The sequence below is a fragment of the Diorhabda carinulata genome, chromosome 6 (assembly GCF_026250575.1).
Source record: "Diorhabda carinulata isolate Delta chromosome 6, icDioCari1.1, whole genome shotgun sequence".
Lineage (NCBI taxonomy): Eukaryota > Metazoa > Arthropoda > Insecta > Coleoptera > Chrysomelidae > Diorhabda > Diorhabda carinulata.
In genome coordinates, this window is record NC_079465.1 from 28,944,097 (window position 1) to 28,971,262 (window position 27,166).

At 32.4% G+C, this 27,166-nt stretch overlaps 2 protein-coding genes across 5 annotated transcripts in view; one reads left to right on the forward strand and one right to left on the reverse strand.

Moving 5' to 3' along the window:
- LOC130895432 (potassium voltage-gated channel subfamily H member 8-like) overlaps positions 1 to 9,014 on the reverse strand; it is a 101,034-nt gene extending 92,020 nt beyond the window's left edge. For 2 of the 4 annotated variants that reach the window (XM_057802707.1, XM_057802703.1), the window contains exon 1: positions 8,760 to 9,013. The gene's annotated coding sequence lies outside the window, so the exon portion shown is untranslated. Of the gene's footprint in view, positions 1 to 2,246; positions 2,342 to 8,759 lie in introns of those variants that run through there. The other 2 variants (XM_057802706.1, XM_057802705.1) reach the window with 2 other exon arrangements.
- A 10,126-nt stretch (positions 9,015 to 19,140) lies between these two features.
- LOC130895435 (polygalacturonase-like) lies at positions 19,141 to 26,042 on the forward strand. The gene is made up of 4 exons (XM_057802709.1): positions 19,141 to 19,523; positions 22,217 to 22,428; positions 23,717 to 24,047; positions 25,747 to 26,042. The coding sequence occupies exons 1-4, from the start codon at positions 19,229 to 19,231 to the stop codon at positions 25,995 to 25,997; spliced, it is 1,089 nt and encodes a 362-aa protein (XP_057658692.1). The 5' UTR covers positions 19,141 to 19,228; the 3' UTR covers positions 25,998 to 26,042.
- Positions 26,043 to 27,166: the final 1,124 nt, after the last annotated feature.

A 27,166-nucleotide genomic window follows, 5' to 3' on the forward strand; every position in this document is an offset into this window, starting at 1 on the left:
ACGAATTTTGTATAACACATCTGACACTGACTTAAACGTTGAATCATCATTTTCAGACGTCATTTCTAACATTTCTATTCCACCTAGATATACATCTATACCATATAAAAAATCAGTTACCGCTAAAATTTCTGGATTCTTTAAATAACACAACTTAAACAACTTAATATTCAATCTATTTCCACTAAAATGAAAGATAAAACACAATAAATACACAATAAATAAATTGCCTAGCAGAGTATATGGAATACCTTGTTTAAATTGTGACAAAAAGTACATTGGTCAGTCGAAAAGGTCTTTCAGAAATCGGATAACTTCCCACAAGAGCGACAGCAGATTATACCTCGATAGATGTTAATTAGCAGTTCACGTCTATCATGAGAGACACAATATGAATTATGAATCTGCCACAGTTTTAACAACGGAAGAAATTATCATTCATATCACCCACGTAACACTAGATGAAAAATAGAGTTCTCAAAATCTCTGATCCAATATTAGAATCTTAAAATACTTTACAAACTTTTTAATGAAAACTCATATCCTCCGTATCTTTTGAAACGAATTTTGTATAACACATCTGACACTGACTTAAACATTGAATCATCATCTTCAGTTACCGCTAAAATTTATTGATTCTTTAAACAACACAACTTAAACAACTTAATATTCAATCTATTTCTACTAAAATAAAAGATAAAACACAATCAATAAATTGCCTAGCAGAGTATATGGAATACCTTGTTTAAATTGTAACAAAAAGTACATTGGTCAGTCGAAAAGATCAATCATAAATCGGATCACTTCCCACAAGAAAACTACAAAAAAAGTCTATTGTAAGGAACAACATATGGGTGATTCCGTTCTAACTGTGATATTCAATGTCCTGTATTGTTTTTTTGTACTAGTCATTAATTAATAATCAATTAATAAAAATGTTGTGTTAATTGAATAATTCTTAAGATATTTAAACATTATTTTTATACAATATAACTTGCCACTTAAAGAAAACTTATACTACATCACTTGAATGTCAGTACCGTGTCATGTCCATTCCTAGAATTTACCTATAAATTATTAATTTTTTTTGTCGTAACAAATGATTTAAACTAATTACCTTATAAATTCTAATGTTTATGATCAAACTGAGGAAAATTGATGCACTTGTTGTTTAATATCTTAAGTTACCATGTCAGTACCGTGTCATGTCCATTCCTAGAATTTACCGATAAATTATTAATTTTTTTTGTCGTAACAAATGATTTAAACTAATTACCTTATAAATTCTAATGTTTATGATCAAACTGAGGAAAATTGATGCACTTGTTGTTTAATATCTTAAGTTACCATGTCAGTACCGTGGATAAATGAGTCAGTACCGTGGAACTCAAAATCCGACATTTGTGTCTTGCTCGTGATACTTTGAAGTTGTAGTAAATTCCTCTTAGAGTTTTATTTTTACAGTAAAATAGATGAATAATATGCATAAAAAAGTTAGAAAAGTTAAATTTTAAAATCTTGAAATTTTGAATACAAAAAATCACAGTTAGAACGGAATCACCCATATATTGCCCAATATGATCAATGTATCAAATCGAAAACTGACTTAAATAACCTTAGTGTAATTTATGCATATCATTTAGATTTTGAAAAAACAAATTCTATGAAAATTCAACGCCATGTACAAACAAGTAACCTCACCCTAAGTTCAATTTAACTTATAACGAGCTAACGTAAAAATTTCATTGTCATTTATATTCGATGTATTAGAAATCCGAGATATTCGAAATATTCAGCTATATTCATAACCACCTGGCCTATTAAAATTTGATATTTTCCATAAATTAAACAATATTAAACATCATTCACTGCAACTTATTCTTATCTACCAATTAAAAATAAAAATTCCTATAGTAACCAGAATTAATATTTCAATTAATCAATATTCCTATCGACATAAAATACTATTAACTAAGGATATTTGCAAATATTTAAAAAAAATGCATATAATATGTGAAATATGTAAAAAATGTAAAATATTCGCATTGCATATTCGGGTTTTTTTACTGTGACAAAAATTGATTTTTTGTACAAGATCGGGATAAATTATGAAAATAAAAATTTACTTATAACGTTCTTGGAAAAACGGATATACATATATATGCAAATATTATTTCAAATATACACGTGTTGAGTAATAATATATATCCAACAATATGAAAAACGTAATAAATCATATGAATTACAGGATTTAGGTATCCAAAGCCCTGGTTATCTTTATCCTCCCTTTCAATAGAGACACTAATATTTGAAATATTATCGTACTCGTGGGATCACTGCGTATTCAAACATTTCATCTGAACTACTAACTGTGGAGCTTTGTTTGATTTCATGATTAGTTGCCTGTTGCATTGAACGTTTATACTTACATAGATATATTCATCATCTGTAAAAACTAATTACCTCACTCGCTCGACATATGTTTGATATATTATTTGTAATTAAGATGTATCATGTGAGTTACCCTAGTTTTTTTCAAATTATATAGAAAAGTTACGCTATAAAAGGGATAAAACCGTGTATCAAAATATTATATAGTATGAAAATTATTCTTTAACTACAAAATCATATAAACGATGTTCAAATGCAAAACCATGCAATTATTCACATGTATAATTGACGATATTTGAATTTCAATATCCGAAAAAATAGAAATTATTCAATTTAATTATTTAAACGCACCTCGATATTTTCTTCTTTAATCTTAATTTTAGATTATATGTACCGGGTGGGCCGTCGGTCATTTTCAGGGAAAAAATTATGACAAGAGTAGCTCCTAGAAACACGTGGAAATTATTATCGGAGCTTTAGGTCTACCACTAAAGGGCGATTTTAGATTAAATACCATCCGAATTACTAACTATACTTGCGAAATTGATTTTCCATCCATGGTATAATTATGAGGGCGGTAAAGGCTAGTTAAACTTTAACTTACTGCCTTGACCGTAATATTTCATATCAAAAAGGCTTAGGGGGGAAATTTGCAATTTCAGACTGCTTCCTCAACTCCGGCATCAACAAAAAATGTTCAGATGAAGATGAAGAACCAGATTGCAATTAGCTCAGACAGTAGTACTGACTCGTATCCACTTTATAAAGGGAAAGAAGCGTAACAACTAAAATTTTAAAGCTAGTATTGATTTCACAGATAATGAAAAAATCATAAACGGATATGGTAAAAAGATCGTAAGCACAGGAAACAAATAACTTTGGTTAAAGAAATATTATTGACTGTAAAAAGATAAAATTCTTTGTACAATAAAAAGTACAAATGAACATCTTCAACTATGCTAACTAACAAACGCCATTTAAACCTTTTACATTACATCATTAGTGCACTAAAAGTTAGTTTTCTAGAATCATTATTTGATCTATGCCTCTGAAAGAGTTATTCAAAGGACATGTGTATAGTTTTATCTTGTTTTGCACTTTATAGATCATTCGTCAAGACGAAGCATCTTCGGAAGAAAATTATGATTATGAAATTGAACCTACAGAATCAAAAGTGGTTGTTTAATTTTTCGTATAAACTGCAAAAGTAAAGTGCACAAACGATTAAATAAAAGAAAAACATTCAATGTTTGATATATAAACACTTGGTGGCAGGAAACGGTTATGTGTTAAAGCACAATTTCAGACTTCATTAACTTCGCTAACTTTCTGGAAATGTTTATCTTAGAAGTTTTCCAAATAATGACTTGGAATGCCTACCACAATTTAACACATTATGATTTGAAGGCACACATTAAAATATGTGGTTAAATAAATGTCCTAATTCGTTCGAAATACAATGATTAAACATTTTTTTTAATGAAACATTTTTCATAATGATCAATTACTAACAACTCAACTATATCTGTGTATAAATTAATTCTAATATATCTGTAACCGTAAATTTTGATGCTGTTTGTTTTTTTAGAGTCATGATCACGTGGATCTAAAAAGAATGTTCGCCACAAGTAACAGAATCTAGTATCAAGCAAAAAAACAGATTCATCATTTCCAATGTGTATATCGAACAATACACAAATCCCGTTTTTATCACCATCATAAAAGATTTTGTTTAACTATTCAGATGTGTTGCTATTCTTTTCCCTAAAATTGTTTGTTTTGTGTCTAAACATATTTCAAATATCTAATTATATCAAATTAAATTACAAAGAAATCTATTTCTAGTTCCTGACAGCCAACGTTTTATCCTTTTTATCTAATCATAATTTGCAACCTCGAATCTCAAGTTTGAAAATTAGGCAGAACTTTTCACGTAATTCTCATATTCACCACAGTATTTGTGAAAGTTTCTCAACAATTTTTATCAATAGTACTAACTTTTCATTTATTGAAAACTTTCGGTATTTTTCGTTAGTTAATTAGTTTTAGTTAGTAAGAACCGAAAGCAAATAGATTGAATTTCGACATCTCTAATGATCTCAAGCGTACAGATATAGAGATATTAAGAAATTCTTGCAAAACAAAATATTCCCAAAGATAATCTCAGATGTCTAAGAACCTATTAATGAGACATCAAATTATAACCAGACAATATTGAATGAAATTTATGAATACCTTCGGAATTTCACAATTTACAGGACCTTTGTGTACCTTATCAAAACATATACTTTTTTGAAATACAGAAATGGAAATAATGGATAGTGAAAATTTCTATTACTTTTCTTAAAATTGTAACAAAATACAAATTCAGAACTTTATTATGGTAAGGTGGGGACGAACAATAGACTAGAAGGAATTATTTTTTGGTTGAAAAAACATATGCTAGAAAAATATATTATTTAGGTAGTAATATTGAAGTTTCCTACTTAGTCTCCAAACAAAAATGGTCTTCAGTTTGAAAAGATTCTTGTCGGCAATCAAGTGTTTCGAATATTGGAAGCGCACAAAAATTTGTCCTAGTCGAATCGGAAAAAACTTGGGACCATCATGGAGGAAAAAAATCAAGTGTTATTGTATCATTATTGGGAAACATGTTGATTCTTCTGGATCTTTTTTCAGTTGTAGTCATTGACCATGTACCTTAACATTGTCGTTCCTTTAAAAAAATCATTAAATCATTAATCATTAATTGATTTTCCGAACAAATATCCAGTTCTACACAACAGGATTGTTAATGTTGACCAAGCAATATTTCTCAAGAAATAAGAAACAATGTGCTCAATAGATGGGTCCACTGAACTTGTTTGCATTGATATAGAAGGCTCAATCAAACATGATGCTTTTACAAGATGCGAGTATTGTCTGGAAAGTTTCTGACCTCCAACTGAAGATGTCATCACGTATCAATATAAGTTGAGAAATATATTTGTTGGCATAGAGTTTTGGACATATAGAAAATTGAGTATCGAGCTGTCGGTAGGTATTTGTTTTTTAAAGGCAATGAGCCTACGAAAATGAGAAAGCGGTTGGACACTATGTTTGGAGACTCTGAGCAATCATTTACAACCGTCAAATTTTGAATAGCTGAATTCACACCTGCTCGTATCAGATTGACTGATGATGAGCGTTCGGGCCTATTAAAAACTGCGATACCATCAGAAAAGTTGGTACTGGAAGGTCGTCAAATTATAGTTATAGAGATATAAGAAGAATATGACTATATCCAAAGAAGGCATTTGCCATATACTGACTAAAGAATATTTCCCAGGCCATATTGACGCAGTTTAATGCAAATTGATTCAAACCTGGATTCACCACACACCCTTCTCACACTTCATTAATCGCCAAGGTTAAAATTCACTTTGAATTGATTAGCCATCACTACCAGTGACTTCTTCTTGTTTTTTAACCTCATCGTTCCACTTGTAATGGAGTGGTTTTCATCAGACGAGGACGTTATTGCAAATTTGAACTTCAATTTTTGGAAAAATACGGCAACTATTATTTAGAGTTCTTAAAGAGGTATGGCTTGAAAAATTCTATAGTCTTAAATATGTTGAAAAATAGAAATTCTTGTGAAAGAAAATTCTTGTTACTTTGTTTCGGAAGATTTTCAGACAATATTCGTAATGTTACACATCAAAGAGATTGAATCCAATATAGCAGTGCCGCAGATAGTAGAAGCGTTTATAAATCGAGCTAATTATTTATATTGTACTTGTATATAAACAGACTTCACTTTTTATTTCATACAATGATTGGTAAAAAAACATTTTCCTTTCTTACAATCTCACTGAAATTTACTCATTAATGAAGGTAAACTCGATGCGAATAAATTGAACCGCTATCATCCAAGGCGATAATAAAATTTTAATAATGAATCTACTTATTTAAAGTAATTATTTGATCAAAAAATATTTATATAGTTTATCTTTTTATTATATTTTGGAAGCTTTGTTATTTGGACCGCCTTAATAGTTCAAATGCAATAAAACAGCAATTATTTATTCGCGTTAATAAAGAAATAGTTTAATTAGGGTGTTTCAGAAAAAGACGCCTCCGTTAAATCTGAAAAATAATTGGGGTTATTAAGTTAAAATACATTTAAAACCATTGAACGACTGGGATTGCGAAATCAAAATATTCAGTTCTGGTATACCAGAAATAACGAAAACTATTAATTCAAAAAGTATTATTTTTAATTTAGTCGATCAAGATCTAACACACAAGTATTTGCAGCTTACTTAAAGAGCAGCAGCCAGATCCTAATCATTACAGACAAGTCTAAAAGCTGTTGCAAGATAATCTACCAGCTAGAGTGCAATGTTGCCAAACATTAGAAAAAAAGTTGGTTAATTATGTACAATTATTGGTAATAATACACTTTCGCGGTCACCTGGTTTTTTGGTTAGGTTAGGTTAGGTTAGGTTAGGTTGGCTCTAGAAAATCGAAAAATGGATGGATTTTAATGATCTTGGTCTCAAAATGTTCCATTTTACGGCGGATTTATAAAAAAAATTAGTAGAAATAGCTGGAATTAAAATTTCTCATGGTTTTACTGTTTTAAATCGTAAAAAAAACGGTTTTGCAAAATAATCCTTTACAAAAAATTATGGTAATTATACACTTTCGCGGTCACCTAGTTTTTTGGTTAGGTTAGGTTATGTTAGGTTAGGTTGGCTCTAGAAAATCGAAAAATGGATGGATTTTAATGATCTTGGTCTCAAAATGTTCTATTTTACGGCGGATTTATAAAAAAAATACGAAAATTAAAAAAAATAAATATTTTCATGACTTTAAATGCAAAAAAAATGACTTTCTAAATACAATCCTTCGTAACTGTTTCTGACGTCGTGGAATCAATTTCGTATATTTTTTTTCGCAATTTACATAAAAAAATGAATATTTTGAAAAAAAAAAGTGTTTCTACTATTTAAGGTTTAAAACTATTAAAAACCGCAAATTCAGCCACTACCCCCGTGTTTTTCATAAATTCGTCACCTAGTTTTTTGGTTAGGTTAGGTTAGGTTAGGTTAGGTTAGGTTGGCTGTAGAAAATCGAAAAATGGATGGATTTTAATGATCTTGGTCTCAAAATGTTCCATTTTACGGCGGATTTATAAAAAAAATACGAAAATTAAAAAAAATAAATATTTTTTACAGTTTCATGAAATTAACTTTTTTGAAATTTTTTTTTTCAAAATATTCATTTTTTTTATGTAAATTGCGAAAAAAAATATACGAACTTGATTCTACGACGTCAGAAACAGGATTATATGTAGAAAGTCATTTTTTTTGCATTTAAAGTCATGAAACTGTAAAAAATATTTATTTTTTTTTAATTTTCGTATTTTTTTCTATAAATCCGCCGTAAAATGGAACATTTTGAGACCAAGATCATTAAAATCCATCCATTTTTCGATTTTCTTGAGCCAAAAAACCAGGTGACCGCGAAAGTGTATAATTACCCAATTATTAACTTAATTATTACTTTACCAGCACGTAACAGTGAAGTTAAAATATTCCGAAAACGGTTTACAATATCGAATTTTACCGAAAGTATCATTTGATATAAAATTGAATGACGTTTAAGTTCACTTAAACTCTTCGTTGATGAATCTAACCTCAAAAAAGTTATCTTCAATACTACTTAGTATGAGCCATGTAACTTACGCCCTCTATGAGAGTTATATACAAAACAAATTCTTGATATATATCAGTTATATCAGTGATTATATATCATACTCATACAATGTTGCCAGTAGTTTAGACAAAAATTGTGAATATGTGTTTAATTTTTTTTTCTTCAATGATTTCTATCTTGAATTTGGATGGCGTTACGAAGATTTCTTACTAATCAAAGCTCAGTTTTCTATTAATCCTAGAGATAGTTTTTGAAACAAACTGTAGATATTTATCTAGAGTAAAACGGTTCCAATTCAATAATATATCCAGAATTTTTGTGCCCAAATTCAATGAAACATGTCATTAGTTCTGGAATTTGACATTTTTCACCATCATTCTTATATTGTAATCAAAGATTAGCACCGTTCAGCGTTAAATTTCCTGTATCAAACTAATAACATAATCTATAAGAAATAACTAAATAATTTACTCTGAAATATTTAGTATAAATCTTTTTTCTTGTTAATCAACGCATTATAACAAGTAGTTTTCGTTGAACTAGTTTTTAGATAGTTTCTACGAAAATTCATCAAACTTGTAAGTCAGCAACAGGTCCCACTCAAAGCGTTCCCGAAGGAATATAGCTCATAGTTTCACATACACTGAAAAACAATGAAAACTCACCTTGATAATAACCTGAACACTACCAATCACTAGGTTTTTAATTGCAAGTAGAATTCACTTATTGTTAACATTTTATTATTAGTACAGTCCATAGTTACTTAAAATAACTTGTGAAACTATAAAAAAGTAGTGTTACGGAAAAGCGGGAGAAATTTCTTGCATATCAAATTATGAAAAATTATTTTCAAACTCCACAGTTTCGTATTTCCTGGATATCGCGATTACACTGTTTGTAGCGGCGAATGAACGGTAAATGCTGGATCTCATTCCCTGGGAACGTATCCTGTAGGACGTACGCTTGCGCTGATGGAAAGATAGTATGGTCTTTTATATTCCCAGATTTCACGAAAATCTCCCGTCCATTTATCACAATTAAATAAGATAATTAAGTAAACACTAATTAAAAATAATGTAGAATATAAATTCACAATTGATTTAAATCAAAGTGAAGTATCATATCAACGCCGGTATACAAGTTTTGATGGAGTTGGAGGTGAGAAGTGCGGGATAAGAGTCGTGTCTACCAGTAATCCTGTAAAATTCGCACTAGACTTAGCCCCGTTGTTGTGAAAAATCACTTAGACAAAGTTCTCTTTAGTGTATTGTAATTTCTCAATATTTAATATTCCGATGAATTTTTTCGTAGAGCTAAACCTTCATGAAGAAAGTTTATAGATAAAAGAGAATAATGAATAATGAAACCAATTCCTCGCAACCGGTCTAAAAGGAAACCGTTATCGATTTACCAAATAATTAAATCATTATGATGAGTTTTAAATTGGTTGGAAAACAATATTTATAAAATAAAATTAGTTTCTGTTAGAATTGGGAGAATAATTTTTAAATAAGAAAATATGGAAGCAAGTCATCTGAAATAGTTGGTCCTTCAATAATGATTCTTCAAATTGAAGTACAGTACTTGTTCCATTTGTACAGTTTTATTATTTCTGCGAATTTTATAAATAACACTCAAATTAAATTCAACTCAAGTGATCTAAGCAACGCTCAGTTTTCTGATAAGTAGGAGGTATACAATATCTAGACTGTTGGTTCGTTAAATTTTTTGAAAACACGTTAAAAATATTTGGAAAAGAATTTCTTAGTTAGAAAGCCATAAGTGCTAGAGAAACAATTACTCGGATTAACTTTATATAAATTCTTAACCCAAGTAATAATCATCTTTTCTGATAAATGGAACTCCTAGCCAAAATCTTTTAGGCAGAGATATAAACAATTTGAGTCTGTGTTTACTGAACACACTATTTACACTGTCTCTCCACCAACAATCACAATTACACTACTCCGCTCGCGTTTCGATAACAAAGTTATCGTCTTCAGAGACCGAAGGTAAACAATTTGGAATTTTTGTATTCAACAACAGAAACGTTTACTTTCCTCATTTATGTCCTTTTTTAATTCAGTAAACGAGAATGGTATTTTTAAAGAAATAGCATATCGAAGTGTTGATATTGGGATTTGGAGTAGAATGCGAATTCAGAGTGAAAATCTCATTTTACAGATTTTCAACGAATTTGGAGAGCGCTTAGTGAAATAGGATTTGAAAAAATAAAAAGCGGACGAAAAGTAAAATTAGTGATTACTGAGGTGTGGAATTTAATTGACAGAACAGTAGAGAAAAGGAAAATCTGCTTTTAATATTATTAATTCAAAATATCAGTTACTGATATGGTTATTAGCATGGGAATATGAATAATATGATATTATACATACATATTTATTTACACACTATGTAATACACTTAACTTATGATAATTTACTTAAATATCACTTTTACTATACTCTATTTGGAAAGAGCGTAAAATAATGAATGCTCATCATAAATACAAAACCCTGAAATTTTTAGTACGGTACTTTACGTCCGAAATTTGGCATATTTAAATATGCCAATGATAAATAAGTAACTGGACGGAGATATATTTTCCCCATAATTGACCGTACTAAAATGTTAATGGTTACCTAGATAATCCGAATGGCCATCCTTTTCTGGCCAAAATTGAAGGATATCTTTATTTCTCTCTCTATTTTAATACTTTCACACCAACCTCTGAATCTCCCCAAAAGTAATAAGACCCTTACCATCATAGCCGTTGCAATGGATTTTTCGTAATTAATAAAATATTATTATCACTTTTTAATATATACAGTTATTTTTGTTCAATTATTTATAAATACAAGTATATACATGTAAATATAAAAAATAAAAATACAAAAAATATAATAAAATATTTCCTATAATATATTTAAAGTATGTACATATTTGAGAGGTTCTACAGTTTGATCAATAATGTTGTCTAATTCCCACAATTTTTCTTTCTCTTGGATAACATGCTGAATGCATTTTTGTTCAGCAGTAACGTTTTTTAAAGCTTCCTTTAGTAATAACGAATAATAAAACTGGCAACTTTATCAATATTATAATTCTTGTGGGGATTTTTATTTATTCCGAAAATTGACAAAAGTTTGTTTTTCACCAAGTAATTGTTGAATGTAAGCTTTAGGTGGGTGGTAGTGTCTTTTTGGTTTCCTGCTTTTCCAATGATTTTTGTTTTTTCTTGTTTCTTTGGGCATGTAGTTGGATAAGGAGCTGGTAATTTTGCGCGATGTTTTTTCTTGGATACATAGGTTTATCTCTGGTATACTTCCGGCATTTTTATTTTGTTCATTCAGATTTTTTTCATTATATCAATATTTGAGTCTTTGATTATAAGTTCTATATATAGGAAGTTCAAAGTTAACATGTATTTCTTCGGCGGCGTATGGGCCGTATGATATTGAAAAATATGAATAATTTGTTGCAGAATGAATAGATTGATTATAAATCAATACAACATGGGTAAAAGATCGTCCAAAGGGTCGTTTGAGTTTTGTTCTTTTAAAGTTCCCATTTTCTCGAAAAGTGTTGATTGGAATCTTTCAACTAGAGAATTAGAAGAAGAATTATCAAATGTCGTGTAACGGATTTCGATTTTATGTATGTTCAAGAATACTTTGATTAGAGATTATTTATCAGCTACAATTTTCTTGGGGTAGTTATGGTGTAAAAAATAGTGTCGTAGTTTGCTTAATATCGAGATTAATGTTTTATCAGGTATTTTATTGCATTGTCCATATTTTGAGAATGAAGAATTGTTAAATATAGGTTTCTGTTACAATGGGATGAATCTGTATGTAAGTAAGCTTATACGGATTTCTTTCGTATCCATTTTTAAGCAAATTTCGCATTTATTGATAAAATTAGAGATAGTTAGGTTTTTAGGCTGCTAATATTCCGTTATGATTTTCAAAATAATATTTCTTTACGCATTCTACTTGTTTCTGTTCATCTTCAATGTCTTGTTACATTGACGTAGAAAAATAGCTTCAACTATCTAATTAAAATTTTTCCTAGAGTAGTTACAATAAGGTCTCAATTTGTGATTTATTTTTATTGAAAAATTTCTAATTTGGTCGTAAGATTTCCTTAAAAAAATTTACTATTTCAGATTTTGCGTAAAATTTACTGTGTATCTATGTTTATTCAATATTGTTTTATAAATTATATCATGATCGGGAAAATCCCGTTATAAAAATTATTTAATTTATCGATAGATTGATGGATTCTTCAGGAATTGAGATTTCGGTGATAGGATTTTCTGTTGAAGCATGTTTTGTAATGTTAGAAGACGCGTCAAACTTTTTTGTTTGAATTGTGTACCACGTGAGGTTTTTCGGACGAATTTCTCGGCACTTTCGGTCGCTTCTGGCGAGGCTTTTCCGACCTGCAAAACTTCTGGCGTTATTACAGCGTTCTTATTTGAGGTTTGGACCCTACGATCCAAGAGTTTTCACTCGTGTACCATATGAGGTTTTCCAGCCCATTTTTTCGCCCGGAAAAACCGGTTGGCATTTTCATATCCGACAGAAATACCGTTTGGTGGTATACTAATTACGGGCCCCCTGTTTCCAAGCTTAAAAGTCTTGTACCTTATCGATGCTGTTTTATGTAGCCAGCTCCCCGACTATTACCACATGAAATCCTTCTAGTCCTTCTAGTCCTTCTAGTTTGTCAATATGACTGGGCTACTAACAAGCGCAGTCTTACGAAAAAATAAAAAAACCCTGCAAAGTATATTATCGAAACTCAAAAAGCTCTATAATTTGAACAAGTAAAACTCACATACGGTCGGGTTGGCTGATTGATTACGTGAAATATGATCTTGATTTATTATAGCAAGTGGAGTTATTAAATGGAATTTTCCTTGTACAAGCAATATCATTATTTTCATTGGAATGAGGTCTTCGATCGGATATGATAGGAGTTTTCTTTATTTGTACTTATAATCATGTCTATTCTGTAGCATGTCATTAAGCTTGTTACGGTTTTCTTCAAATATTATGAATATTGTGCAAAAGTAGTCACTTCTGATTTATTTATTCTAACATTAGAGTTTTTGACAAAATTAATTTGTTATCGACTTCTTACTCCATTCGAAAATTTCAATGAAACATCGGAATGTATTCGAATTCGTCCTCAACCTATCTACCCTTCAAATCAGACTAAATTTTAGTAAATTTTCGGTGATTTTATTCTTTACATTTACTGGTAAGTTTTTCTCGGCTTTTTTTTTATTATCTCTATGGATTTCCTTTTGTTTCAAGCAAATTTAGTATGATAGTTTGGTTATATTTTGAAAAAATATAAATTAGTTTTTTCATATGTTAGAGTATAGTTAGAGTATTCCAACATCTGGGAATCCAGTTGAGGACTGCAACCATCCCGGATTTCCATAGATAAGTCCCAGTCTTATCTTTAATATATGAGTTGCTTTCAATTTATAATTGCTTTTATTCTTTGTGCTTTTTTCGATACATTTATTATTTTTTCAATTAATTTATTTGTTGCTAAAACTTTTTTTATTGTTCTATTAATTTGGATAATCGTGTCCGGGAATAATCGAAGTTTGTTTAATTTTTATTTTCAATTCAATTAATAAGGTGTTTCCAGCTTTTCCGCCTTTTTTATTAATGTTTAACGTCGTTAAAAAGCTGATGGCGTCCAATTTAATATTAATTGTTCACCCCATCTGAGTACGAGTTATTTATATGGTTTAACTGAGGCCGATTACCACTTCCTGGGGAAAAGTTTCCTGCCAGGTTATAACTTCATATTTCAATGTGAAAATATAGGATTAAAACAGATTTATTTACAATGAAATTTTCAAAAATTTAGGTTGTACGAGGGTTGCTATTTAAGTTTTCAAATAGACAAATGGAAACAGATATTTATAATTTGGTATGGATTTATTGTTATTCAAAATATTCTCCATTGAGATTGCATGCTTTTGAAACAATTGTCGAAGCATTTTTTTCCATTCCGATTGAGGTAACTCGAAAACATGTGATTTGAACGCATCAACCACTTCTTTTGGTGTAGAAAAAAGTTGACCTCGCAATTTGTTGATGCCAAACAAGGACCTGTACGGCGGATGACCCATTAGTTTGATATTTTGACTGTCCAAAAACGCTTTTGTTTGAACTGATGTGTGAGAGCACGCATTGTCGTGGTGGAGAATGATTCAGCTTCTGCGAATTATTTCCCCGATCTTATTTCAGACAAATACATGTGTCCCACTCAGAATTGACCGCTCCACGTTGCTCTAATGCTTCCGTTTGTGTTAATCATAATAGTTACCAACGGAAGTTAGATGTGAAGTGCTCCGTACTAGGGCCCTATTTTGTTTCTTCTATTTATAAACGACATCGCCTATCAAGACAGAAGTGATAAAATATAACTATTTGCAAACGATACTAGTTTCTCTTGGAGCAACCTGATCTCACGGCTCTTCATTTCGTCTCAACGTTTCTAAAACTGAACTAACTAACCATGTGATATTCTTTGTATCTTCTGATGTATGATTTTGTTCTCTTATACGAAGTCATAATGGCCACTAGCCGTTTAAAACAGCCACGACGCGTTCTGTGTGCCTTGCGTTTGCCAGAACGCGTTGTGGCTGTTCGTATATAGCCAGAAACCGAATGAAATTATTATATATTATAATAAAATAGTACAACAAGCTAATTTATATTAACTAGTGACTATATAGATATAAAACATATATAAAATCGTTGTCATTAAACATTTATTCAAAAAATGAGTGTTGTACTATTTCGTTACCAAATGCCACAACGCGTTTTGCACAACGCAAGGCACACAGAACGCGTTGTGGCTGTTTTAAATGGCCACTGGCTGTTTTCGGTCTTTGAGCGTAGCATGTATACGTTTATGTTAAAATCGTAGGAGCTTCAAGGCTCTTTGGCGTACTGTTCGTTACAAAAATGATTATTTTCTCTTTTCTATATAGGTTAGACGAATACCAAATCTTTCCATTTTTTCCTTTTTAAATGGAACACCATAGCAAAAATAGAACCTTCAACAGTATTTAGTAATATTTGTTGTAAGCCATAATTAATATTAATCTATTGAATTAATTCTGATAAACTATTTATTTTAAAGAAAAACATCACCGAAAGTATAATTTTGACCGTTATATCAAAATACACAATCAAATCGTTCATCGTTAGCATCAATGCAATGCTGCAATTTAAGTTCAAATGATTGACTGTTATTTCTCAGCATATTCATGTTAATGGATCGAAATGTCTAATTGGTTCTCTCTTTTGTATCATCTCTAGAGGTCGGCCAAGTTTTATGAACCTCATTTTTTATAAAGCTTCATAAAAATGAATCAACTTTTGTTAAATTGGTAGAATGACCTGGTCAATTAAATGGGTTCCCTCTTCCAATCCATCTGTTTCCGAATAGGGTATTAAATATAATAATAATAATAAACAAATCCACTATCATGCAAATACTTTGTACAGGGTGCGGCAGCATAACTTCCTTTTTTAAAAAGTTCGCCATTTAGTCGGTAGATGTCGTAACGGAGTGCTAGTGGTCTCGTTCGAGAGGGGGGACTATAAAGTTTTGTCCCGGCACAGTTCAGTCGCCATCATGCGTTGGAACAGTGAGGAGCGTGCGTTTGCCGTTGAGGTTTACTTTTCGAGCGGATGTTCTGTGATCGCAACCCAGCGCGCCTTTCGGAATCGCTTTAATTTAGCCCCCTTGGCCCCTGTCCCGGACCGGAAATCAATTGTTATGTGGGTCACTACGTTCAGACAAACTGCAAGTGTGACAAGACGAAGAACTGGAGTCCCTCGGCCCATTAGATCACCGGAGAACATTGAGTTAGTTAGAACTTCAGTGTTGCGATCACCACGGCGTTCTGCGCGCAAACATGCGTCTGCCCTTGGACTTTCCGATCGTTCTGTGAGGAGAATACTTCATGATGATCTTCATTTTCATCCATACAAGATGGCAATTGTGCAGGAACTTTCTGAACGTGACTTCAATTCTCGGAGGAACGCGTGTGAGGTTTTTCTGGAAGTCGTTCCTGAGGACGCTATTGTTTTTTTTAGTGATGAAGCCCATTTTCATTTGTGTGGATCCGTAAACAAACAAAACATGCGCTACTGGGCTGATACCAATCCTCGACAATTGCATCAACGGCCTTTGCATTCACCTAAAGTCACAGTGTGGTGTGCAATTTACTCACGTGGAATTATTGGTCCCTGGTTCTTTGAGGAAAATGAAGTCACAGTGACAGTGAATTCGCACCGGTATGTAAACATGTTACAGAAATTTTTTTTCCCACGGCTAGATGAGTTGGACTTAGGGGACACTTGGTTCCAACAAGACGGAGCAACGGCACACACTTCAAGAACATCGATGGCTGTTTTGAGGGAACACTTCCCAGAGCGCCTTATCTCAATTAGGGGCGATTTGGAGTGGCCAGCCCGCTCTCCCGATTTGACCCCTTGTGATTATTTCCTATGGGGTTTTTTGAAATCCCGTGTGTATGTGAACCGTCCAAGGACCCTACAAGATTTGAAGACGAACATCCAGGAAGAAATTGCCAACATAACGCCTGCTATGCTGGCAAGAGTCATGACAAACGCCAGAAATCGGTTTACTCAGTGTATGGAGAATGGGGGACGTCACCTAACTGATTTGATCTTCAAAACTCAGTAAAACAAAACTTTATGTATGTGCCTGTATTATAAAAAACGAATAAAAATTTTCTGATTCATACAATAAGTTTTATTAACTTTTGAAAAAAGGAAGTTATGCTGCCGCACCCTGTATATCTGTCACCAAATATTAAGTGGAACTCTTTTTTACTCAAATAAAAAATACAAAAATCAAAGAAATTCCTCTGGCGTGTGATTTTAAATTCTCAAAATGCTACTCTTTGAAAATCTATATTAAGTAACTCTTGATAGAATTGGATATGATCCATATCATACACACTCATATCACACACAACAGCAGGAAGAACACGTCTTTCCTTTTAGCAATATCTTTTCAAAATGTGATTATTAGATTTATTGTAAAGTATACACAGTCACAACACATTCATCTAAAAATAACAGAGATCCAATTTCAACTTTGTCACTCTTTTTCATTAGTATTTTATCTCGTTTAATTACATTAGAACATCGTTTTTTATAATTTTCTGGCTTGCTGATGGAATAGTAGCTTTTCTGATAGGTTGATTGAATTCAACGACAGTAACACAATAGCGAACACCGAAAACAATCAAGTCTAAAGCCAATTAAACAGATAATCAAATTCAATTCTCACTTTTTTGTTGTATCGATCAGCATAAAATCTAACTAGAGAGAGAGCTCTACGCTAGAATTAAATATCGAGTATTTTAAATGTGTGGCCGCACAAATCTTTATTTTATACATGCCTTCAGGATTTTTTTTATGTTCCAATCTCTATAATTATCTTTGTCTCTAGTTATCGAAAATAGTACTATTGTATAAGATTTGACGAAAGATAACCAATTTTTGGAATAATCGGCCATTTCCCGACTGGAATTCTTTTTTGAGCTGGTGGTAGAAAATCTGCAATGTCCCAAAGAGCTGAAGACATAATTTGGCGCGTGACATAGCATAACAAAGTTCATCATTTTTCAGGAAAAAGGAAAGATCTAACAACATTGTAGATATCACCAAACACCGGCCGTATCACAAGACAAAAATTTATAAAAATGGTACAAGACGTACAAAGGATTGTTTGCAAAGTTTCGGACCTACAAAGAAACAAGATTTTCCATGATTATTTCCTTTTTACAATACAGTCTTCTTCTAAGTTTATATTCCTATTCCAGTTATGCACATATCTTTTATACACTTGCTGTATTTCTATAAAAATCGACATTTATGTATTAGATAAACTCCTCTTCTGATGAAAATCTCTTTCTTACAAATGAAATTTGGGAATTAGGAAACAGAATAAAGTCGCTGAAATCAGATCTGTTGAAAAAGGAGGGTGATTAACCAAGTAAAAGTGCCGTACTTAACTTTGCTATCTTCACCTCATGAAGCCATGGTGCGTGATAGTGTTTTGTATTTGTTATTCTTTTGTAAGGTATTCAAAAAGCAATCGACAATATTTTTTCAGATTATGGAACCATCTTCGCGTTTTCTGGAGCAGATTCGCCCGTTGCAATCCATTGTTCTGACTATACTTTCGTTCCAGGAGTGTTGTAGAGGATCCAGATTTCCTTTACATCGACGGAAAAAATCCAGCTCATGCTTCAACCGCGCCGATAAAGCCTGGAACATGTTCATTCTAATGCGCCTTTGGTATAAAGTGTGACCAACCGCGGCATCCAACGCCAAGATAGATTACATAAAATCTTTAGTCAGTATATGTCAATCCCCTCACTATTTTCAAAATAATCAGTTTAGGTAGATCCTCCCGATTGATTTTCCAAAATTCTCTATTAATAGTGTCAAGTAGTTTGTTCTGGAAATTTTTCTTAGTCTTGTAGTAGCTCAAAATTTTTATACTCATTTTGTTTGTTTTGCGCCTGTTTGAGTCGATGGATTTTCTGTCTATATCTGGCCACCACAAGGTAGTGCAGCAACTACAGAGCTAAAACTTTTAGCATACAAAATATCTCATAGATTATTTTCACTTGTACACACAGTTCAAAGACCATTCCATTATTTTTTTTTTAATTTGCTTAAATTCAATATTGAAAGAAAAATACTATGCATAAAAAATGTTTAAATGAGTTAATCTATTTATCTCTAGAAATTTAATACAGAGGAAACAATTGCATTGGTATATTTCCAACAATGATACCGAATTATTGTTAGTGTTCAATGAAAGACTTATCAATATAAAAACCATATAATGTTATATTCAGCGGTCTAATTGTGGAAAATTTAGAAGGTTATCCAATATTAATCATATGGAGATACTTCAGCATGATTACACTTATTTGTTATCTTTTTCATATCGCTCATTACTTGAGATAAAATCAAATTTAGAATTCATGACCTGTAACATTCGATTGTAAAATTCCTTTGAACGAGAGCCCAATAAGTAGAAAATGAGGCAGTTCATAATATTGATTGTGTTATTGTCAAGTACGATCCCCTTTGTATACTCTTCCGTTACTGGTGACTGTACTATAACAAAATTCTCTCAAGTTAACACTGTTCTGAGTAGCTGTAAGAATATAATTATTTCAAATCTCCTTGTGCCTGGCGGAGAACAGCTTTTACTCAATTTACAAAATGGATCCACTTTAACATTCGAAGGAGTAACAAGATTTGAAGTATTTCACTGGGAAGGGCATCTTGTAAAGGTTGTAGGTGATAATGTAACAGTAGAAGGAGCTCCAGGTAAATAAATAATTTTTTATATTTTATTTAGTATGGGTGTACACTACATAAATTTTTCCATTCCTTTTCTGTACTACAATTTACCACTTGGTAATTCATGTAACATCAGATACAAAGCTATCCCTGATGTACCAGGATATATAGAAAAATTCTCAGCTTACTATACAATCAAACAAAATTTCAATGTCAAAATATTTTATTACTCAACATATTCTCCTCGGCAACGTCTCTAGACCTTTCAAAAAAAAATGTTTCTTCTTGCTCTGCAAACCAGACCTCCAAAGCTTTTATTACCTCCTCGTTGGAAGAAAATTTACGACTTTTTAAACTTTTTTTCAGTTGAGGAAAGAGATGATAGTCGAACGGAGCCAAATCTAGTGAATAAGGGGGATGTTCTAGCAATTCAAACCCTAAATCAAGAATTTTTTGCATGGCAACATGAGATTTGTGTGCAGGGGCGTTGTCCTGCATAAACCTTTGGATAGATTTCCTCGTCTTTTCTCTTTAATTTTTTCTCGTAGAGTGGTCGGTAATGTCAAAAAGTAATCTCCAGTTATTGTTCTACCCTTATCCAAAAAATCAATCATGATTACTCTATGGAAATCTCAAAAAACTGAAGCAAGAACTTTTCCAGCAGATTTATGGACACGAAACTTGTTAGGTCTTGGAGAACCAGAGTGTCGCCATTCCATCGATTGTTGCTTTGTTTCTGGATCATTGAAATGTACCCAAGTCTCATCCATAGTAACAATTCGGTTTAAGAAGTCTAAATTGTTTTCAAATCGAGCATAGATCGAACACGATGCTTCTACCCTTGCACAGTTTTGGTCAACATTCAAACATTTGGGGATCCATTTTGCAGCAATTCTTCTCATGTCCAAATTGACGTAACTGACACAGAAACTGGCCTTTCCGATCGGTCATCATCTTCAATGGAAAACTTACCTCTTTTGAAGCTTGCAGTCCAATTTTTCACGGTCGCTATCGAACGACATGGATCACCAAAGGTATTAAGCATATCTTCATAAATTTGCTTACCTCTTAACCCTTTTAAGGTACTTGATGATGGCTCGATACTCCAATTTTTCGATTTTCACAATTTCAATGGACATCTTTTTTCTTTTAATTTATTGCGTAACACAGATTTACTTTTTTAACGTCAAACTTTACACTTACACTTCTAATAATTTATTGTTCGTTGCTATGGTAACGCAATATTTTGTTTATGCATGGAACTGGTCTATGCTATATAGATATCAGTACATCCTCGTATTAGAAAGAATATTAAATATATAGATTAAATGGTGAGACATTCATACCTTACAAAAAACACCAGCAGGAATCTACTATCATAGATTCCTCCTGCTTTTTGGTAGAAAAACCTGAACGACGTTTCTAACATGCTCATGCGCAAATTTGTTTATTATTCTCGTTATTATGGACATTTAGCAATTTTGCATCAGTTAAGTTTGAACAAATATAGTTCAATATATTAAAAAATATATTGAACTATTGATGCTTCCACTCCCAACCTCTGCTTATTTCGACCATTCAATTCGGGAGAGCCAATCAATGGCTCATGGGTAGTCAGAGATCGCTTTGCACAAACGCCTTCTGATAGGCCTTTCTTTCCCCTCTCAAAGTTACCCAAGACCGATATCCTTCTAGAAACCTCGCACGTTTGAATGCTGGGCACTTACCAATGAAGTGGTCTGCAGTTTCTTCCTCCTTCATACCCCAACAGAATTCCAGATCGTCTGTGAAGCCTATTGTATGGGGATATCACCACAAGTAAAATTTTGCATCTGTTTTGCGAGAATAATACTGAGATGCAACACCTTTAGGTACATAAAGAATGAGCTCTGGGCCCATTGGTGGATTTGCTGATCCCAATTTGGCGAGAGAGCCAGCTTCGTCACTGCCAAAGTCCGAGTACTTAGACACCCAAATAAGTGTACCTTCCAGTCGTTATGACTTGTATGGCAGCTCTGCTGTCTTATCAGGTCGATATTACTGTGTTTTTATGGTTATCGCACGTCATACGTTGACATACTCAAAAGCTATTTATATACAAGTTGAATCAAATTTTAGTATTGCGGGGTTAGAGTCAACCGCCCCCTATTCACAGTGGTGTGGTCAAAGCTCGCATTATAAACTGCTAAATCACTTCAACAGACGTTTTTTTTGACCACTGCGTATCAAAATGATTGGATATTTAAACATTCTATACAACAAATGCCTTTTATATTGTCATCAGTACACTAATAGCTTGTTTTTTAGTAAGATCAACTCTAATTATTTGATAATATGTATTAAGGATAATTTGATTTATTATTCAGAAAATATTTTATGGAAAAATATATAAAAATCGCCAAATTGTATATGGAGGAAAAGTAAATATCAAAATTCTGTATCAAATTGTAATGTAATCAAAAGACAGATATATAACAAAATAATTCTTTCCAAGGGCAAATAAAATTTGAAGTTTGAATTATATATTGAATATAAAACATGTTCTAATCCATAGATAAAAGAAAAATATGTATCGAATGATCATTATTATAGAGAGTGGACAGCCCTTACCGTATTACAGTCTTCACATGCACGCGCCTACATACTCACCTACCTTTCATAGTTCCATGTATAGTTTTAAAAATAGTTACAGACCAGTGAACATTTTTTTTTTCAAACAGGTTCTATATTAGATGCGCAAGGGGAAAAATACTGGGATGGTCAAGGAGGTGCGGGAGGTGTAACAAAACCTAAGTTCTTTTATATACAAACTACTGGAGGATCAGTTTTCAGGAATATTCATTTATTAAATTGTGCACATTTTTGTGTTGGAGTTGGAGCTCAGGATGTAATAATTACTGGTTGGGTCCTTGACAGTGTCGCTGGCGATAAGGTAATCAAATATTAGTACCTTATACTTGGGTTTTTTTGCTATACTATATTCAATGAGTTGAATTTCTTTAATTTCTCTTTTGATATATTAATCCATCTAAATGTTCTTGATTTTAGGTCTCTCTGTTTTAAAATTAGTTTTTTTTTGGAAGAAAGATAAAAATTGACGCTTCGACTTTTCTTTAAGCCTTTATCAAAATATGATATTGACACTCACAATTTGCATATTTATATTAATCAATAGAAAAGTCGAAACGTCAAATTTTATGTTTTAATTTTAAAAACATTTAGATACATTAATTCAATGAGATATATACCTAACTTTATCTTCTTCTTGTTCATTTTTAAGATCTCATGATTTGTTAGTTTTGCAGGTTCCTCTGTATCAGTTACTGGGAGGTGTCCATCCATCTCTTAAGTGGTCGTCCTGGTTCTCTTTTCCTTATTGGTTTCCCTTCAAGTACGATGCGTGGCAGTCTACTCTCTTCCATTCTTCTCGCGTGGACGTATCAATCTTTCTCTTTGTCTCCCTCATCTTACGATGTCTTGCACTCCAAATTCTTCCCTGTTGACAACGTTCCTGATTCGATCTACTCTTGTTTTTCCCACTATAGTCCTGAGCGTTTTCATTTCGGCTACCCGAAGCATAATGAGTTAGTTTCTATTCCGTATGTCATGATTGGCCTGATACAAGTCTTATAGATCCAAACCTTGCTATCCTTTCGCATGTATTCATTAGCCCATATTGTCTGCCTCAAACAGCCCGATATGGCAGTCGCTTTGTTGATCCGGCTTCTTAGGTCCTTCACTGGGTCGTGATAACTCGACAGGTCCATGGACCTAAATTTATATTCAATATTATTTTCGAAACAAACAGTTCAGATTTAAAGCTCAGCTTGTACTGAGAAGCAAGGTTCAGATTCAACGAATTGGAATTCCTTATCCACACAAATATTGACTTTCAAGAAGGTTATTGGAGGTTGAGTAAATCATTTGGTTCTTTTAGACTCCTAAAAGTCTAAAGTACTATTTTATGTCGTAAATTTGGTTTTCAGATGAAGGAAAGTGTTAAATTGTTTTTAGAAAAGGGAATAGGAAGTGTAAGTAGCTCTTTTGAGATGAAAATACCTCTTGTAGAGCCGACCATATAGCTCCACTTCTGGTTTGAATCTTTCGTAATCTCTCTAAATGAAAATTGATATGAGCCACCAAACAGCTCCTGTATATACAACAGTTTTCTCTAGAATGAATTTGAAAACATTAATCGATATAATTTTTCTACTGTTTAGGATCTCATAGCTTTGAACACGGATGGTTTTGGTATATCAGCTAATTCCAACAACGTTTTAATAGAAAACTGCACCATTCTAAATCAAGATGATTGTATTGTGATTAATTCAGGTACCAATATGATTATTCGGAATTTGCGCTGTTATGGATCACACGGTTTAAGCTTCGCAACAGGATTTGGTAGCCAGAAATACGATAATTTAGTGGAGAATATAACATTTGAGGATTCTTTGTTGGCTAATGGACTTTATGGAATCCACATCAAAGCATCTCCAAATGGAAACGAAGGGCATATTCGAAATATTGTTTTCCGCAACATTAAATTATCAGGTTCGTGAATATATTGAGTTCTATTTATTTTCTGCATATTTTCAGTAATCTTCTATCATTTCATTATTTATATCCTACCTTGACACAAGACTCCTATATTCGTAGGTTGCTCTTGTCTAGGTTGATGCCTTTAGCAGATCTACTCTAGTTATAGCTTTCCAGGAGTATCTTTGTCTGTCTCAATTCCAGTAGAATGCCCTAATAACTGGTTTTATCACTCACTACCTTCTTTCCAATGCTTCCTCTATTATTCTCTAGCTGATATGTCAAAAGAGTCAAAAGGTACTTTCCAAGCTCGTCGAGGTATTCCCAAAATAGTTTGGATCCTATAACATTGGAGCTTGGAGCTCTAATTATTGCTTAGCTATCGGATAGGATGATGATCTCCTGTTTCCAATTATTCCATTCAAGATGAACTTAGCACATTTGTCAATTGCATGCATTCCTGGTTGTTGCCCAGGCTTTCGAAGTGTTCCGTTTCAAGCCTGTATACTCCTATTCCAGTTCTGCTTTGAAGCTACCCGTATACCATTTGATATTATATCTGTTCATTTCATGCAAAGAGGTTTTATTCAACTTGCTTCTACAGCTTAGTATCGAGGTAAATTTTTCAGTATTTCGTCCTGAACATTCTGAGTGACGTTTTTTCCACCACGCTCTCGAATACTATGTCGAGAGGTGGGAGATTTGGAATCATTTCTAGTATAGCTGTTTGGCATGATCTGACGGTCTCGATTGTTCTTATACAAGCCAGTTTTTGCATCTTCAAGAGATTGTTCGCCGGACCAGTTCCAGTACATCTACAATAGGATCCTTTAGTTACAACTACAATTCCTCCCTGCGAAATTTCTACACACCAATAGTGGCTTTAGTGGTTATCCTCTTTTCATCCAAAATTTGGAAATCTGATGTAACAGTCATCAAATTGTGAATAAGATTTTCAACTACTACTATCAAACTTTTCCCTGTAAATGTAGAGGGTCCTTCACGACGAGCTGAATCGATATATATATGGGAAAGTACTGCGACTAGTGTTCTGAAAATTTGCGTGCATGGGTTTTCCGAAATGTTAGTTCAGTTTTCTGAAACTTCTGGTTATACCGGAAGTGGATCCAAACTTCATTATTTTAAACGAAATTCAAAATGTTCATTCAAGTATAAAGTTCTCTTATGAAATGGGAAATAATGGACAGTTACCTTAGTAATTTAGAATAAGAGTAGGCTAGAATTTGATGCATTTAGAAGAAAACACCGCTGAATGCAAATACCTATATTCCGATTGATACTCTGCATTGTATTTAACTCACTAGTATTTATATTGTCATGCATCTTTGATTTATTTTAAACTTAACATTGGAATCAGAACGAAAACCAAGAAATAGTTCACGCGATACCTTAAATCCTCCGGTTTATACAAAGTTAGTTTCAAATTGGTTCGTGAATTCAACAAGAGATTAAAAAATCTGTTGGATAATCCCAAGGACAATATTTGGAAGGAAATTTGCTGTAATGGTTGAGAAAATAAGTATATTGCATGAACTAAGAAAATGTATCCAAACTGGTTTCTTATTACAAGCCAATTGAAAACTATAGGTTTGAGTTCGTTAATCTAAAATGTTTCCTTTAGCATTTTCAAATCGTATCTCTTATCATGTCCTTGCTTTTCACGCATTTTGTTTCTAATTTAAATCGTTTTTAGGTATTCAAGAAGATGGCATTTATATTCAGCAAGATTATGGTGACATCGGAAGTTTGGGAAGCAACATACAAATACATAATTTGACCATGGAAAATGTATATGGATCTGTCCAAGGAGAGTTAACAAGACCCATTCATATTTTTTGTGGTAATCACAGCACGTGTTATGATTGGAAATTTTCTGGAATAAGGATTTTAGGAGGAGGACCCAGCTATTGTAACTATGAACCAGAAGGGTTCTCGTGTAACTAGATGTTAATATATTATTATTCCAAATTATATATTTTCAACTCGTCAGTACAATTTCTTTGTGAAGTAATTTCCTTGATAAGATTGTATGTGTATCCTGATTCGTAAAGCGAAGTGAGTTTAATGGGAGGCATAAATCAACGACATCCCTTAGATAGCTAGCTCAAGTTCCCGTTTCAGCACCATCTCTTGGTTCATTAGCAGTAATAAACATAAATGGAAATGAAAATTTCCTTTATACTTTCTACTCCGAACTCGAAGTCATTTTCCATTCAACAACACCGAATTAATACAAAATAATTCATTATTTTGTAAAGAATCTGAGCGTGTTTCTGTGCGATTTGGTCTCTCACAGAAAACTATGAAATTCAATAATCTCCAGTCATTGATTTTGAATCGATGACTATCATTGATATGATGGAATACATATGTAAGCAAACTGTTGACAAAGCAGGGTTTCTGTTTGCTCAATTTCAGAAACACTTCCCCATATGGGTGATTCCGTTCTAACTGTGATTTTTTGTATTCAAAATTTCAAGATTTTAAAATTTAACTTTTCTAACTTTTTTATGCATATTATTCATCTATTTTACTGTAAAAATAAAACTCTAAGAGGAATTTACTACAACTTCAAAGTATCACGAGCAAGACACAAATGTCGGATTTTGAGTTCCACGGTACTGACTCATTTATCCACGGTACTGACATGGTAACTTAAGATATTAAACAACAAGTGCATCAATTTTCCTCAGTTTGATCATAAACATTAGAATTTATAAGGTAATTAGTTTAAATCATTTGTTACGACAAAAAAAATTAATAATTTATCGGTAAATTCTAGAAATGGACATGACACGGTACTGACATTCAAGTGATGTAGTATAAGTTTTCTTTAAGTGGCAAGTTATATTGTATAAAAATAATGTTTCAATATCTTAAGAATTATTCAATTAACACAAAATTTTTATTAATTGATTATTAATTAATGACTAGTACAAAAAAACAATACAGGACATTGAATATCACAGTTAGAACGGAATCACCCATATCTCCATTTCTACATACAGATAATATTGGATGGAGCAATACTAAACGGAAAAACCAACTATCGGGTAAAATAGACTTCTGCCTGGCTCGACCAAAAATAGTACAGGAGAAATAAGATTAGGATT

What these genes read in the sequence shown, in the direction of transcription:
- LOC130895435 (XM_057802709.1), top strand. Translation starts at nt 19,229, where the DNA reads ATGAGGCAGTTCATAATATTGATTGTGTTATTGTCAAGTACGATCCCC. An exon ending in AACAGTAGAAGGAGCTCCAG is followed by an intron (nt 19,524 to 22,216) that starts GTAAATAAATAA and finishes TTTTTCAAACAG; the next exon opens with GTTCTATATTAGATGCGCAA. An exon ending in ACAGTGTCGCTGGCGATAAG is followed by an intron (nt 22,429 to 23,716) that starts GTAATCAAATAT and finishes TCTACTGTTTAG; the next exon opens with GATCTCATAGCTTTGAACAC.